The 18,581-nt window shown below is 27.4% G+C and overlaps 1 protein-coding gene across 1 annotated transcript in view; it reads right to left on the reverse strand.

The window, feature by feature from the left end:
- Positions 1 to 18,581, reverse strand: part of SLO2 (slowpoke 2) — a 139,837-nt gene that overhangs the window by 41,769 nt on the left and 79,487 nt on the right. The window contains exons 15-18 of the mRNA XM_075372738.1: positions 17,170 to 17,304; positions 15,884 to 15,995; positions 7,105 to 7,290; positions 2,917 to 3,048 (exon numbers count right to left, since the gene is read on the reverse strand). Coding sequence (XP_075228853.1) covers positions 2,917 to 3,048; positions 7,105 to 7,290; positions 15,884 to 15,995; positions 17,170 to 17,304 — 565 coding nt within the window. The remainder of the gene's footprint in view (positions 1 to 2,916; positions 3,049 to 7,104; positions 7,291 to 15,883; positions 15,996 to 17,169; positions 17,305 to 18,581) is intronic.

Genomic DNA, 18,581 nt, shown 5'->3' on the forward strand with positions numbered 1-18,581 from the left:
TCTTTTATATATCAAATGTCCCTCTCAGTCAAACCTTTGGTCAAATGTCTCAATAAAGTGTCCTTCTGTCATGTAAACTAATCAATAAAGGTCATGTGTCATGTAAATTTCTGAAGTAATTAAAAACAGGAAGAAAGAAAATATATATGTAATAACATTAAAAACACTGATCTTAATTTTGAATTCAAAATTTAACAGAAAATAATTTAAAAAATTGAAAAACATTTTCACTTTTTCTCTTTCAAACTGTTATGTATTTACTGTATTGTATAGTTCTCTAAGTCATATACAGCATGATTAAGAATTACTTCATAAATAAATGTTTAATAAAATACATTTATTTAAATAATATTGTAAATTATAACTTTTGTAACAATACATCACATAGCACACTATTCATATTAATATGGCATATAAGATTTATTTATAATGATTTTATCTGCACGTTGCAGCCAAGTACTTTGATTATATTGCTTTGTAATCAAGGCATAATGAGAGATTTTATTATACAGATGTATATAGCATTTTAAAATTATTATAAATGGGTATTCTTCTCTAAACACACCATTCTAAATTTAATTTATTTTCCAAATTTTCTTCCTTTTTACAAAATATACTATGATATGTGTGATCTAAGGCTGCCATTTCATCCTAGAATTGCCTCAACTATCTGCAGTTTATATACATAATGCTAGTAACATGATTCTATAAAACATAGTATCAAAACTGCATACACAGTTGAAAAAATAAATAAAAAGTTGTAACAATCTATGAGTGGAATTTTAAATTATTCTTGCACTTTTTGAAATATGAAAAGATAACTTCTTTAGATATGAAAATTAGTCAAAAATTAAATTTACATAAAATATTGCATATTACTGTAAAATCATATATCACCAATGCTGCTGTTTTAAGTTAAAATATAGTAACATTGTTTAGTAAATAAAATATCCCATAAAATGAAATTGCCAATATAAAAATATATTTGACAACCTAACTAACAAGATCCAGCATTGTCTAAAAATGTGAGACAGTTGTGAGAAAAAAAAATAAAACAGTTGTGAGACTCGAAACATTTTACGGTATAAACGACATACATAATTTCCCCATCTATAATATTAGAATTGCTGTCGGCTTCTAAGGTCAATAAAATTAATCCATTTAACTTAAAACCACAAAATTCAAAATTAGGAGTTAACTTGTAGATGGTTGTAGAAGGAATTCTATGCAATAAAGTTTGTTAATATGAATATCACATAAAAAAATAAGGTTTTATATAAAGCATCAAATTATTAGAATATTATGCATTGCAAGTTAGTAGTATCCAGGGTAATAAAATATATATATATATACCACAGTATATATGTAAAGAATCTTATAAGTTAACCACCAACAGACTAGTTAAATTGTTATCTTGAGATAAAAAATTGTACAGAGATGTACACCTCTATATGTTAGAAGTGACAGACTGATTGATTTGTATGATATTTCAAAATTATACACATATATATCTAGAGCAGAATGTAATTTAGTTTGTTACATCTATTTTATGGAAGGCAAAGGGTTAATCCTATACATTACCTTGGGACATGTATTATAAACAGCACCGTAGAATTTTTTAAACAAATTTGTTAAATAAGAGAAATTACAGTGTGATAATTAGGTATTATCATTAAATTAAATTTCAACTGTTTACCCTATTCTAAATAAAATTATCATAGTATTTTAAAATTTTAAGGCTAATCATTTAGAAAATAGGTAGGAGAAGAATTTTTTTAATATACTTTTGATTCTAGGCACATGGAATTTGTAATTTTTTCATTTATTACCACACTTAGTTTCTAAAAAATGTTTTTGTTGAAAAGTAAAATCACTTGCATATATTTAAAAAAACAGTAATTATACAGTTAGCACCTGCATGTCAAATTAGTGTAATAATAAGATAAAGGTTCCAATGTAGTTCTAAACCTAGGACATAGGAAATGTGGATAATTTTACCTACATTTAAAACTTTGATGAAATAAACATAGCGTCTTGAATTACTGATTCTTCTGACAGTGCTCCAACAGTTATACATTCATGCTACTACAAATATTTATTAAGCAACGTAAAAGCCCCATATTTGGATTTAAGGAGGATTAAAAGAAAAGGAGGAAGGCTGAACTATTTTTTAATATTCACGTTTAAGATTGAATAGTTACAAATGCCAGGATCACTGTGAATATGAAGGATATTGATATTTCCAGTTACATCTTATTAATCTAATGATTCAACTATCATGTTTGTCTTAATTGTTTATTTATGTACTATACACTGTTCAATAAATGGAGTTTTCTTTATAAGAGAAAAATGTGTAGAAGTTATGGTGATAGAATTCAGGATTGTTTCATATTTTTAAATATATATTTATTAAGAATTGATTTCAATCCATGCAAGTTTTCTTTTTTTGTGTATTATGTTTTGTAAACCTCCCAAATATAAAAAATCTCAGTTAAAAAAAAAAACAGAAAAAACTCACTAAAATAAAAAAAAAACCGCATATTTTATCTAATAAAACAATATTAATATTATACATGTGATTTTTATGCAAACCTCAAGGAATTTCAGACTGTGAAATAAATATAATACTCTACTACAAAACTACCAATATCTTACAACAAATTATTCATTGCTCTATTATAAAAAAGAGAAAAATAAACATGTGCAAAACATGCTTAAATAATTTACCAAAGCAATAAAATTAAGTCAATCTAAAGATCAAATATTACATTTTTGGTGTAGCATTTTTATATTGCATTGAATATAATATTAAATAAAATAATTACAGAGAAAATTAATAAAAAAATATTAAATAACCTATTTTATGTATATATAATAAGAGTAATAAAAAATTTACAAATAATTAATCTTACTTACATGAGGTGAGACAGTCATAGTAGTATCTTGTGTTCTATAAATTCCAATAGGAATTTCACATGTAGTTGAGCATAACTTTTGGTACAGTCTTCCATACGTCCGAATCCACATATCATCTTTAGTAATTTTCATCTATAAAATTTACATTAAAAATATATATGTAATTTTATATTATATTGTTCATTTATTAAAACATTGCATTAAAACTTCTACTACATTTTCAGCTGAACTATTTTATTTGTAGACTGGGACAATCTTTCATACTAATAAAAGAGTTGATAGTTGGTAAGTTATTTTAAAGACATAATTTTAATGAAAAAAATTAAAATTGAAGTCATTTCCCTCTCCTTTGGTGGAGGTAGATTTCACCAGTTCTAAGGAGGGGATAAAAAAATGTCCACCTTAAAGTTAAGAAAAACTTCAAATTTACTCAATATGATAATGGTTGCATGTGAAAAAAGGTTCACATGTTTAACATACGACAAGCCCTATCTTCTTACAATTCCAGAAACATTTTGGTAATCCCGTGCCATAAGGGTTGGTCATATAAAAAATTGTTTCAGACCAAAGTTTTAGGTAATTTTTAGAGGACTAATGACCACTTTAAACAGATTTGATACTGTGCCTATTAAGGGAGGTATGATTTTTTGTCTTCAAAACCCCATTTTTTCCACCTCCCCTTGGCCAGTGGTTGGTGATATCAAAAAACTTTACTTAGATAAATTTTAGGCCCTCATCCAAAGAATACAGGAACTTTAAAAAAAATTGATATTTTAGTTAATAAAAAATTTACAGAGATATTGTTTTTTCAAAAAAGCTCCCCACCATTTCCACCCCTATGGTCCGATTTTGTCCATTAATGAACACAATGAAGATTTTAGATCGTTATATTTTATATATATATATAAATGTATATATAAACTTTTGAACCGATGGTGGTCTGGGGGATGTGAAATGCAAAGATATAAAAATTTTCCGGAAGTTGAATCATGGTACCCATTACAATAGGTAGCTTTCTTATAAAATCTACCTAATATGGAAAGACACATTATGATTTATATTATCTATATGTTGCATTAAAAGTACATTGTTTGCTTTCCCTTCAAGCTGAAGGTTCACAATTATAAAATAAAAAAGGAAATGACCTTTTATAAAAAAGAATAATTTTAGAATTTTTTGTTTATAGTTAGATGTATATGTTAGTTGTACGTGTAAACAAAAACGGAAAACTAAACTGATTTTATAATAAAAGATTTTATAATATAAAAAATTACATCAAAATTACATTTATAATTATATTATAATATATAATATAATATAATTATATTCCAGTTTTTATCATCTAAAAAATAAATAAAATAATACACACCATATAAATATTATGCAAAATAATAATAATAATAAGTAATTTTTAAGGGGTCTGGGAGGTATCCTGGAGGGTTTTGGCACTAGCAGTTGGGAGTGATGAGATATACACTTGCATGGCATAAAATTAGAATTCAGCCAAGAGAGTTCTCATAGTTTCTCTCTCACCAAGGGTTGAGAGGGTTGAAATTTTGTTTTCAGTTATTTGTGCACTTGGGCATACAGGTTGCACTTCATCACCATGCTAGGGTTCCTTAGGCAAATTTTTCAACAGATTGAAATTAAAAGTTTTAAAAGAGAGAAGTTGGACTGGAATTACTGAAATAGTAAATGACATGATGCTCAATCTTTTAACATCTAATCATCAAGTTAGCTCAACATTTAATATTGAATTCAAATAATAAATCTAAATGTGGCCAGTTATCAAAAGTCGAAGTGAATTTGAAAATAAAATAGGTTAGATAACTTCTTCAAAAGTACAAAGGACCCTTTCCTTTCATTATCTCATTCCCTTTTCAGGTAGCTGAGTAAGTAATTTTTATTTCCAGTATTTCAACCAACAATAATATTAATCCATTTCAAACATACCCAGGAATATTAGATATGGCCTGAATATTCTTCAATATTATCAGTATTTTTATTTCCTGTCGATAGCCAAGAAATTAAAACTCATATTTTAAAGAGTACATATTCCATAGGTCTTGATGATAATCCTGCTAGTATTTAAAAAGAAGTCACAGATGCTACTGTTATCCTCGTTACAAATTTAAGTGAATAAATCTTTACACAACAGAGTATTTCCTAGCTGCTGTAAGACTTCTGTTACTATTCCTCTTTTTAACAAAATTACTGGCCAATTTCATTGTTATCTGATGCAAAGTATTTGATGAAAAGTCAAAAAATCGACTTTTCTTTAAAAGCATACTGTACTATATCAAACTTTCAGCATAGTTTTAGAAGAAACGTTGTCCAATGACAACCGTTACTCAGTTTTTGGAAAATATTTTAAATTTTAAAAATTATTTTAAAGATAACAAGATTCCATTTTCAATGTTTTGTGACTTAAGTAAAGCGTTCAATTTAGTACACTTTTTACTGATGGAAAAACTATGAAATCAGAGGACCTGCTTAAATTGGTTAGTCATATCTCACAAGCCATAAACAAGTAAATGCAGAATGCCTTAAAGAAGTGTTCTTGCTTTTTTACTGTTATCTGCCCACATTAAGTCATTCATTGTAACCCTTTTCACAGACAACATATCTATATCTTATAAAAATTATTCACTGGATGGATTGAAACCAACTAACTTTAAATATGGATAAAACCATTGCAATGTGGTTCTCAGGTAGACATAAAATTGTTGATTGCATGGATTAATTTGTATTTAATGACAGTATTTCTATTGCCCACAAAGCAAAATTTATAGGTTTTTATTACCTTTGACCATCCGTTCTGGGATGATCAAGTTGATTTCATTTGTAACAAAATCATACCATATTAATTTGCCCTGAAGCACCTTAGTAAAACTGAGTTTTATAAACCTGAGCTTGCCATCATTATAAAACTTTTTTTATGCTTACATATTTTTTTTTTTATAAAATATAATGTCATCTCTTTGGGTCCCCTTAAAAAGTCAGTAGTTTTTAAGATACAAAAATCAGGTATCAGATCATTATCTGGGGCCCATAAGTATGAATCGTTAACTACTTACATTTAAAAAATTATGTTAACTTAACCTTGTGTTTAAATTTATGAACATGCAATCTTTGCTAAAAAGAAAAGTCAGTGCCAAAAAAAAAAAAAAATGTAATTGTTTTCGTGCATCTCAACACAATACTTCCCTTTACAACACATAATACTTACATTCACATTTATACCTTACACTGACAATACTTTTGGCTTATGAGAAAGGACTTATACTACCAATGATATTTTTAATAAATTGGTGAACCATCTGAAAAATCTTCCCATCAATTTATTTAAAATGCAATTAAACGATTTTTTTATAGTGCAATATTATTCTGTTGTTGAATTGTTAAATAATACTAATTAAAAACAGTTCAAAAAGCTTGTTTTATCTCCATCCCATTCAACATGTACATAAGTATGTAGTCAAATAATGATCAACAGCACATCCTGAGTTGTGAGGTATTTTGTAGTAATTTTTTATACTTGTATTTACTGTAACATTATTTAATGTATTTTTATTTAAATAATTAATATGGACTTTAAAATCTGATTTTTTATGTTAAATATTTTTTTTATGATTTCATATTTATAATTTATTTTTCACTGAAATTATTATCTTTTACTATATAATGTATTTTTATGTACTGATCAGAATAAAGATTTATTCACTTGCTACTTATATGAAAAATATCATATTGTGAACATTTCTATTTAACCTCAATTCCTGCTATTGGCACATTAGTGATCTCAGTTGATAAAATATGGGGAAATGCTCTTAGTAGTAGTTGCATTACATTTACTGTGATTTAGCAGGTGCAACAAACATTATAAGATCTATTTGTTAAAATGTAAAAATAGAGGAATACAAAGCCAATGGTAAGTTTTATTTTTATGGTAATTTATAAAATACAAGGAAGCATTGTTAATCTGAATATTGGTATTCATAATTTATTCCAAAATATTGCTATTTCATGTTTTTTTCCAAGGTTTAAAACTAAGACAAATTTACTTTCCTTTAAAAAATCAATCAAACACATGGCTAAATGAATAGAGATATCTGTTGCAGCTGGCTTAGTAAAGGATAACGTTTTATTATATTAAACAGTACAATAATTTGAATTAGCTCAACTCACAGATGTAAGGAATCCTGAACCAGGTGCTTGGTCAACTCCAAGAAGTAATCTTACAAAAGTAATAACATAATCCTTTACAAAGGCTTGATACAAAAGCGTGTCTAGCATACTGGCACTAAAAACAGATCCCGCAGCAAACGGCAGCCGGAACATGTATGATATATGCGACCCTCTTTCTTTTTCTCTCTAAAACAGAACAAATTATGCATTTATAAATACATGTTAATGTAAATATATAATTCTAATAAGTACAGTAAAAATAATTAACATAACTTTTTATAATAAAAGGTATGTATGCAAAGATCATATCAAATAATATAAAACTTGTTAAAAAATCTTCATTGTTCATGAAAGATAGAAAATTAATAATGTACTAAATTCTAAAAAGCAATATATTTTTTTAGATAAGTCGATTACCTTACAAGATGAGGTATAAGTGTAGTATATAAACGAAAAAATATTTATTAAATATTTCTATGATTTCTTTAAGTATATAAGAGCTTTTGAATTCTCCAGCCTACTTCAATTACCTAGAAGGCATATAGTATTTGTCTTCATTGACAAGGAAATTTAAAAACAGTTTAATACATTGCTAACCAGTTTAATCTTTCTTTTCTATGCTTGAATTAGAGAAGGTGGTATTGTGCGATAAGAAATGAATGAATTCTGAATGGAAAAAGAGAGTAGTAGACTGGAAATTGTATTTATGTTGCTTAGCAACTGCATTTACTAATATTTGAGGTAAAAAATATTAATTCAATTTTGTAATATATTCAAACATATGTGTTACTGCATTTAAGAATGCAAATGCCTGTCATAGTGGGAATGGTATGAGTTTTGGTACCAGTAGCAACCAACTAAACTTCTGACTGATTAGCTGTAATTGCTGAAAAAATAATTCTTTTATGTGTAGTTTTATTTAGATAGTGTATTGTCTGGTAGATTGTTTCACACTGAATTGAAACTGGTTGTGTGTGTAATCTCTCTGCTGAACTCCAAATCAAGAAATAGAATAGTAGTATCTTTCTCTTCACCCTAAATATTTTAAGGGTTTGAATCAACATTAAGGTTTGGCACTTTTTCCCTGTTAACAAAATTCAACTCTCATTGTCATCATTATTATTTTACTGTAATTTGGTGTAGCGCCTGTAACTATTTGAATGAATAATGAAAATAAATTCACTGATAAGCATAATGAAATAGAATATTTTAAAAATAATAAAATTTATTGAAGGCTTGTTTTGAAAAATTTAATGAAAGTTGTATTTTGAAAATATCTTTTTCTAGCTTTCTGGTCATCTCCTTCTTCAGTAAAGTTTCTAATAGCACTGTTGTCAATCATACCCATTTTAAATTATTTGGGAATCCTTTATTACTTAATTAAATAACATATTTATTTCATTTTCTTTGATTAACGTGCATGATTTTATATCAAATTTATTTCATGTTATTCAAGTGTATTGAGATCTTGGTTTTTATATGCTGTATGTAAAATTTGTTTAGTGAGAAACAAGACACACAAAGACAACCACAACATGCAAACTTTATACAAAAAAAAGATCTCAACAGACTTGGATTATGTGAAATTTACAAACACATCAAATTTGACATAAATAACCATAATATGTGAGAGACAACATATATCAGATGTATTATTTAATTATATTTTCTTAACTTTAAGATGAGTACCATCAACAATAGTGCTACCAAAAATCTGCTAAAGATTCTACATAATTAACTGCAAAAAGATCTTTTGTTAAAACAACTGCCACATAATATGAAAATGAGACATTTTTAAAATGCTTTTAGATAAATAAACTCTAGAGTTACTGTACCTTTCCTGTTATAACCTAAGTCTAGGCCTTACTGTATGGACATTAATAAAGAAGAAATTTATTTTATGTGATTAATATGAGGCTGTACGCATTTATTTTGTTTACCACTTTATTTTAAAGGATTATATAATGGGTGCTATTATGTCACTCAAACCAGACTTCAAATTAACTTAATACATGTAACAATTAATTACTTAAATGTTACAGAAATAAAAAAGAATTATTCAATATACTGACAGATTAATTATTAATATAACCTGTAGAATCTAGAACATCTAGTGGGATAAAGTATCTCTCAATCATATTTTTTTCCAAAAATAGAAAAATTAGTATATTGACATTAGATCAGCAACAATTTTTTTAAAATAAAAAAATGCATGTTAAGTATAATAATATTGCAACAATATAATATGAATAGTTGAAGTTGTGTTTAATAAAGCAGTTATTATAGATAGTAAAGCAATATTGCTGGACTGGATCAAGTTTCTCTTTAAATAAGTTCATATTCGATTAGAGGGTAAAGGATGTAGAAGTTGAATTTACAAGAATACTTTTCATAATAGAATATAATGCCAATATTTACTAACACCATCTTTTATTTTAACTCATAAATTCAGAGCAGAATACTAATCGAACATTAGCATCATCAAAATGTAATTAATCAGATACAAATAAAATATCTGCAGGGAGTTGGTTGTTCTGGAAAAGTTCATATAAAAATGATAGTATAGTTAACAATTCTAAATAAAAATTCATTTTATTGATTACATTTTCAAAAAAAAAAAAAAATTTAAATTAAGAAATGTATACTTGTTAAAGCATACATATAAAAATTAAACATAACAAGTGCACTGTTATTTTCAGAAGCTGAGAATAGAACTTCATACGGTTAACAGTGAATTACTATGACAACCACACGGTAGGGTTTCTAACAAGAGTAAATTTTTTTTTATTCAAGATTCTGTTACGTGTTTGCTCATTTAGGAATTACACACTTTTACACCTGATAATTTCCTTATATGATAATTGTATTTATTAAACTTGCTTATCTTTATTATAGACAATAATCTAATACTGTTTTATCACCTAAGGCATTATTAAAAACTGTCTCTGAGACCTTTCATTACTTAATAACTAAATTAGATATTCACTAGAGATACACAGTTTAAATTGGTGATTCTGGGTTCAATTCCTGGCAGAGTCAATTAATTTTTCATCCTATATCCTTGTTTCCACACTGATATATTAAAGTGAAACTATATCTGGGTAGTTATAAACAAAAATATACATATAATGCAACACTGGTAATCATCAAGCCATGGTTTGAAATTTAAAGATATTGTTTGTTTATGAATCAAAATGATCAGTTTACTCATAACGACAGAATACCTAGTATAACAAAATTCTCATGTAATAATATCCAGTAGATGGATGAATTGTTTTATTTTCTGCTTAAAAAGTGTATAAATACCTATATATACCTAGAGTGTTACTGAAGTGATTTATCATTATGCTGTATTTCAGTTGTACTCCATAGCATATAAATTTATATTATAGAATTATGTGAGTGAAATGAAAATTAATTGCATTAAAAGAAAATGCAGACATTCTTGATTTACACATAACAGTCACAGTAAACTAAAATTCAAACTGCTTAACTAATAAGCGCTCAGATTCTACTCTTAAATCAAATTTTTAAGAACTTTTTTTTTTAATTTATGAAGAGTTGTACACATGGGCAAAGTGTCTCATATACCCACAACCAACCAGCACAAAGAATTTAACTAATTTTAAGTGATTGACTCAATTAACCTGATAGCTGATGTCTTTTCCATAAACTTACTTTATTCAGTTAGATATACTGTCTCTGCCCTTTTAGCTGTAAATTGATTTTCATGAAATATGGGTTTTAAATGACATCTCTATTACACAAAAGTAATTGTAATTTTGTCTAATCCCAAAAAACCTAGATATAGATATAGATAGATAAGATAGATATAGATGGATATATATATATATATAGAGAGAGAGAGAGAGAGCATATTATTAATTTATTATTATAAATTAATAATATGCGTGAAAGTTTAGATGAAGATTTAATTAAAAATAAACATTAATAATTTGATATCCTTTTAAGAAGTATTTTGAAATTGCTGATAAAAAAGGAACAGAAAACCACATGTTATAAGTAAGATTAGTAAATGTTATTGAATGTTGGTTTTAAACTGTTATAACAAAATAATTAATTTTCATATTCTCTGTGTGTACATGATGGCAGATAAAACATACAGCAGTCTATTTTGAACTTCAACAAACTGATGTAGAGAAAATACGGTTCATTCAATAGCAATGAAACTTCTTGAGGGCCAAGTAATCTTGGAAACACATTTAATCAGCTGTTCAATAATAATTAATCTAAATATAACCTCGTTTGTTGATTTCAGAATGTCAGCTACGCTTGAAATATTTACACCGAAAAAGCAACATTCAGTGATAAGATTTTTGCTATCAGAAGGTGTAAAACCGGCAGAAATTTACTCAAGAATGTTGAAACAGTATGGTGAAAAGTGTTAAACCACAGTAATGTGTTTAAGTGGGTGGAACAATTTAATTCGGGCAGAACAAGAGTAACTGATCACCATTGCTCTGGAGAACTTGTTGAAGTTTCAACTACCGTGCTGCATAAATCATCATCTGATAACCTGACTGATAAATGACCACTTGATTGAGGGCTCACCATGTGTGAGCTCTCAAAAATCCACTAGATGTGAGTGCAAGCCTACTGCTCAGTATCTGACACGACCAACAATTCTGCAAATTCTGCTAAGATACTGCAGCTCTCTGCCAGATTTAGTTGGTGCTATAAGTACTAATGATTAAGAAGAATTATAGCTTAATTTTATATCAAAATGCTGGGAAGCATTAGGTTAATGGTTTCAGTCATCTTTAGTGATGCAGTAAGTTTTAGTATGTGTGGAGTTTATGGATCTATATCAATATTAGGTATATGTAATATATGAAATCTTGACTGCCAAGTATTTGTGAAGACAGGCGAGTCAAAATTTCCCAAATTGCTAGTTTATGTAATATTAGTGTTGGAACCATGAATGTATGGTTCCGAATCCAAGTGGCAAAGTCTTGAGTGGAAACATTTGGATTTGCCCACCAAAAAAAATAATTAAAAACTCACACATCAGCCAGTAAAGTGATGTTGACAGTCTTCTGGGACCCACAATTTTACTAGAAGAACAACGTACTGTGAACAGTGAATACTATTCTAACATGCTCCAACAGAAAGTGAGACCTGCGATAAGGGGATAAGGAGAAAACATCAGGGGCGCTTTCTCAAATGGTTGATTCTCTTGCATGACAACATGCACCCCCATATCAATCAGAGAATGGGAGAGGCGCTTGAGAAGTTGGGTTGGGAGGTGTTGCCACTACAACCCAGACCCCCACCACATCTGGTTTTCATTTTTTCAGCCTGCTCAAAGACTTTTTAAGGGGCATGAAGTTTGACAACTAAGAAGTGGTACATAAATGGTTCAAACAGGAAGGTAAAGACTTCTATGCTGCAGGAATCAGAAAGCTCAAAAAATAATGGGATAAGTATCTAAATGTTGCTGGAAACTGTGTTGAAAATTAATGTACGTTTATTGTTACTGAATAAATTGTTTTTTCTTTGCATCAGCTTGTCTCATTAATTGTTGGACATCCCTCGCATTTGCCTTTAACTCTGCATTGCAGAGATCTGTTACATGTAAAACCATCTACTGCAATTCCTTTTCATGAAAGTTGTGTAAATGAGGTTTTACTATCATTTCATCAATATATTTGTGAGATGGTGCTCCCAGGTTTATTTATTTACTTTATAATTTATTTATTTTTACTTATTCTATTTTACTCATCTATTTTTAATTTATGTTTTTCTAGATTCTTTAAAAATTTATGTACAAAGATAATCATTTAAAAAAATATAATTTTTTAGAGACTAAAAACTATGTATATGCAATAAATAGTATGTTAAAATACAGATTTACAGTATTAAGAAATTAATTAAAAAAAATATATATTATTAAAATGGAAATAGTAAAAATAAATCACTAAAATTCAATTATAAACAATAACCAAATCCTAATGGTAGTTTTAAAATATTATTACAAATACATATGTATTAAAAAATGTAATAAGAAATCACACATAAAAAGATAAATAATTATACATAAAATGAAATCTATTACAAGATAATACTCATTCCTTAAAACAGCTATAAATACTAAACATAAGGTCAATTACACCAATAAAATAAATAAAATATTTAAAACAATAATTAAGTAAATGTATATGATATGAACGTGCATAATAGGTTATGTTGACTGCTTGTAATGTATGTTTAATAAAACAATAGACAGATTAAATAATCTATGTACAAAAATTACAGCAATAGGAAGAAAGGAGAATGGAAAAATGGTAAACAAGCTAGGATGGATGAGAAGGTTGCTGATATATAACAAATAAACGGATGTAAAATCAATAATGAATACGATAAGGTAGATAAAGGTGTGATGTTCTGAAGGAAATCGGATTAGAGGACAAGTGATTTAAAAAAAAAATTGCACTATTAGATCTGTTTAAAAAATGAGATAAAAATAAGGTGCATGGATAAGATATAAATGATTAAGAGCTAAAAAAATAAATAAATTGTGTTAATATCCATCAAACCAGACAGAAATGAATGAAAATAGAGATTTTGTAGCAGAAGTTTTAGCAAATTTCCTTTGATTTTTACTTTTTACTGATAAAATATATACAAGTCAAGTATATAATTCCACATACCAGTATAAAACAAGATTTCCCACAAATGAACAGCGAGGCTTTTAACTGTGTATACATAAAAAAGATTAAAGATTTATAATATATACCATATATTCATCCACAAATTATGAAACAGATATTAAACTGCATTACATAGTAGTGAAAGAAAACTCCTCCTTTTCAAATTACTGTACTATAAACATATGTATTATGTTTAATGATTTCCTTCTAGGAAGTAATATTAATAAAAATGCACATGGCACTTTAGTATGAGAAGTTATTTTATTTTGTTTGTTAAAATGAATACCTGTGGACTATTCCACTGTGACTGTGCAGTGATTATTTTAGGTAGAATTTTAGAAAGATCCACCTGTGTACAACAGATCATGAGATAGTGTGAAGAATTTTGAGAGGAAGGGAGCCTGTATATGGCTGCTAGGACAGGCTGTCTAAAACCAAGTGGAGAGATAAAAACTCCATATGTGAGCCCTCAAAAATCCACTAGATGTGAGTACAAGCCTTTTACTCAGAATCTGGCATGACCAACAATTCTGCAAGTTCTACTAAGAAACTGAAGATCTCTCAAAGATTTAGTTCTGTCTCTTAAGTACTAATGATTAAGAAGTATAGCTTAATTTTATATCAAAATGCTGGGAAGTTTTAAATTAATGGTTTTAATCATCTTTAGTGATGCAGTAACTTATAATGTGTGTAGAACTATGAATTGTCCATATCATCAATAACTAGGTATACTGTATGTGATACAAGAAATCTTGATTGCCAAGTATTCGCCCTAATTACAATAAAAAAAATCTAAAATGTATTCCAGATTCCTTGTAAAAATTATACTTATAATAAAATGAAGTTAATAACATGGAATTAAACAAAATATTAGATTTTGTAATAGAGCCACACAATAATGAGATTTAAAAAAAAAACATGTGATATAATGCTAGATCACACTTTGCTGCCAGCAGATTGTGATTAATACACTAGTAGGCTAAACTTAGATTTCCCTCCACTTACGGGATCTATAGTTTATGGGCTTTCTTAGTATTTAGTCTTTATTAATTAGTAGCTGGTAAAATTAAATGAAGGAAAATTATATTCTTATTAGTCCTGAGCTAATTCATTCTATAATTTTTTTGACTGAATACTTTTTGGCTTCTGGTAGTTTTTGCAGACATGGATATCTTTCCATTATTTGAATAAACATGGTTGACTGGCCACAGAATTTGACTCAGGTATCACAACACACATATGTTGTTACAAGTTTTCAAAAAATGTTGCAGTTAATCATATTACACTAGATTTCATGTTTAGTATGAATCTAGGAAGATACACTTTGAATAAAGAAGTAAATATATTTATTTATCTTTTTCTTCTATATTTTAAAGTTACTCTTAACCTTTTGCAACAGTCTGTGTGTATTCTGAGAACTTCTTACTGGGGACTCAAGTTATTAAACTTGTAATGTCAGTATTAAGTATTCAATTATAATAAAAATAGTTTTTATATCCTCAGAAATTGAATCATAAAATTATTTTCCATTCAATAGAGGGTTTCTCTCTTTTGAGTATAATAACTTTACAATTTTAAATTATTAAATGAGAATCGGAAGGGAAAAGTAGCAACTACATTAAATTACAATATTTTATTAATAATTTTCTGATGTAATAAAATTATAATATAAGTAATATGTTTAAGAAAATCAATTTTATATCAGAATATTTCATTAAAAAATATAGTACGAATAATTATTCATGCTGGGAACAAAAAACAGAATATTATTTAATTACTGTTATAAATACCTATTGAGTAGCTACTTATCTTGACCTATAATGTGAATTTTCCTATTTGTAACGTGGTTTACCTGTTTGTTTAAATGATACATTTAAAAATCAAATAAAAACTTTTTTTTATGTAAAAATCAGCTGCATTATATTTGTTGTAAACACATGCAGAAATGCTACATGTTTGGCAATTAAAGCAAGGATTGATGCCTTTTGATACTTAGGAAAGGAAGGTGTGTGGTGTGGAGATCAAGCAGCAATGGTGTGGGTTACCAGCAAAAGTGACATGATGCCAACATCTTCACCACTGAGGGGCTGGGATTTAAAACCCAGTACCTTTTCCATTTTGGAGAGATGAAGTGCGTAGCGATCATGTGCTCGAAACTGCATGAACCTCATATTTGATGACTGTGATAATTCTGTGATACTTTTGATACTCGGGAAGAACCTGGATAAAAAAAAAGTTTAAATTATCTCAGTATTAGGATAAGATTTCTTATAACATTATTAAAAAGTTATTAAATTAATAAGATGTAGAATAAATTATATTCAATTGTAGAAAGTTCAGTCACACAAACAAAACCTTAATCTTGATAAAAGGTTTTTTTAGGTTTTCTAAGGTAAGTTTATGTTTTTTTTCAAATCAAATAGTGCTGGAAAATATGCAGTATATGATCAAACAAAAAAAAATATATCTATACTTCCAGATGAAAATATTGTCAACAGTAATTTTTGCTGTAACTGCAGTGCAAAACAGCATTACTAATGTCACTGATGATGCTGTAAAATTAGGTAAAAGAAAGGGTGTTAGGTGTACATTAAGAAAAGTCTTGACCATTTATTTAAAATTATGATTTTTTTCTCATTAAAAATGAACAAAGTGTAATTTTCATTGGGAAATAAAATGTGGAAAAAGGATAATTACATACAATTAAGTCCCATCTCTGAATTTGATGAAATTTGTAATATATCTTATTTAGGAACCAAAGTTATTTATTACAACTGAAATTGTCAAAACGTCTTTCACCAGAGTCACGTAACTTGTAAGTTACACAGTACCGTCTCCAAAAATTTTGTAATTCAGCATTGTACAAGTGTAATGTACATTATTTTTTGACTAAATAATTGGTTATTGTATATAATTATGAACTCAGCCTAACAATCGGCTAGTTTAATATGAAAGGTTGATTAGGTTATGTTAGCCTACCCGTTAGTCTATTTGGGTCAATCAACTTTTATTTTCTTCTTATTAGATAAGTTTTTTTAGGTGTAATTAAATGAATCTAAAACTGAATTGGAATTAAAATATATCAGATTTAGAGTTACTAAATTTTAAAAGTGTTAAACTAAAAATAAAATTTCTTCAAAAGGATTAAAAAACTATGATATCTAATACCAAGTCATGTAACTGTACTTAGCACTGTTTAACATTTAACATTTCCAGAAACCATTTCTCAGCAGAATCCAGAAACCAGTTCATCAGAACATGGCTGGATTATCTGTAGTTGTATAGTTATCTGCTGTACCAACCAATATATGATTTAGAAAAAATTATGATAATCTGTTTTAGGACATTTTTATTAATCTTTTATGCATTAAAAAAAAAAGGTTTAATAACTTACTTGAACATAGTTTGTACAGCTACTATTGTATTACAATCAGCCAGTGTATCTTCTTCTGCTGAATTAGATAGTTCTTTGTTGACCACTACCACATTCTCTGCTAATGTTATACCAGCTCTCAGTAAATCATCCAAACTATAAAATTTAAAAAAATATAATATATATATATGGTAAATAGATTACTTTCGCAATCAATTTACATTATATTTTTGAACTGCTAAAATATGATTAAAAAAGATAAAAACAGGCAATCTTAAACAGTAAAAGTTAAGTACATTTAATGTGAAGAGGAGTAAACTAAAAAAAATTGACAAGATATTTCTGTGCATAATAAATATAAAATCTATTTTTCTAAATGTATTAAAAAATGATTAATATTTTGCAAATATTTAATAATTAAAGTATATGGAATACATTTCTAATTCATTAGTTTCTGATGAATATTCTTTATCAGTTTCTAAACTTAAATTAAATTAAAATTCCAAAAAAATATGGCTACATTTTACAGTAATTGTGGCTCGATTATTTTGATATCTAAATGAAATAAACTTACTTAAGTTTATATTAATTATTATGTTAATTTATTTTGCTTATTTGTAATCTGATTTGCAAAATTAAATGTCATTTGATTCACAATAAAATGCTTAACATTTTTTCAAATAAATGTGATATGATAAAACTGAGGATTACATAAATATAAAGGATTGAAAAATTGACATAGCTGCCATTTCAAAATTTGTGACCGTAATTTTTTTTGTTTATTAGACAACATTGATATAAATGTGTGAACCAAATATTACTGTGATTCTCAATTTGAAAACACAGAATGGCAGGCAGAAATAAAATGAAGGGGAAATCAACATTTCTTCATAGGAATTTTTGTTCATTTTGAGACAGAATCCGAAAATGCACAGCCAGCCCACCATTTTAGGCACATTCTTTATATTATATGGAAATAATTGAGGTAATTCATTAATGATTAAATAAGTATGCTTTATTTTTGTATTTTTTCATCAGTTACTAAATTTTTGTTTTTCATCAGCAAATTACTTTTATTTGCATGCCATTTAATTATTTGTATATAAATAAAATTACCACAAACTATAGACGTATTCATAGATTTGTAGTTAGTTAAGTCTATTTGCATAACCTACATTAGAGTTATGTGCCCTACAACAAAGATTTACTACAGGGCAGGCATAATATACATAAATATTGCATGGCAGGCAACTTAAGCTGTTTATGGCCGTTTTTAAGGACCGTCAGACATTTTCAAATTAATTTGAAAGAGTTTTAATTACATTTGAGACAGCCCAATATCATCTGGTGATTTCAGACTCTCTATTAGAATGAGTATTATCATCAACATATTTAAGTCAACAATGTAAGAATTTTAAATAATTTTACTAAAA

This window comes from Lycorma delicatula, chromosome 8, assembly GCF_047948215.1.
Source record: "Lycorma delicatula isolate Av1 chromosome 8, ASM4794821v1, whole genome shotgun sequence".
In the NCBI taxonomy this organism is placed as follows: Eukaryota; Metazoa; Arthropoda; class Insecta; order Hemiptera; family Fulgoridae; genus Lycorma; species Lycorma delicatula.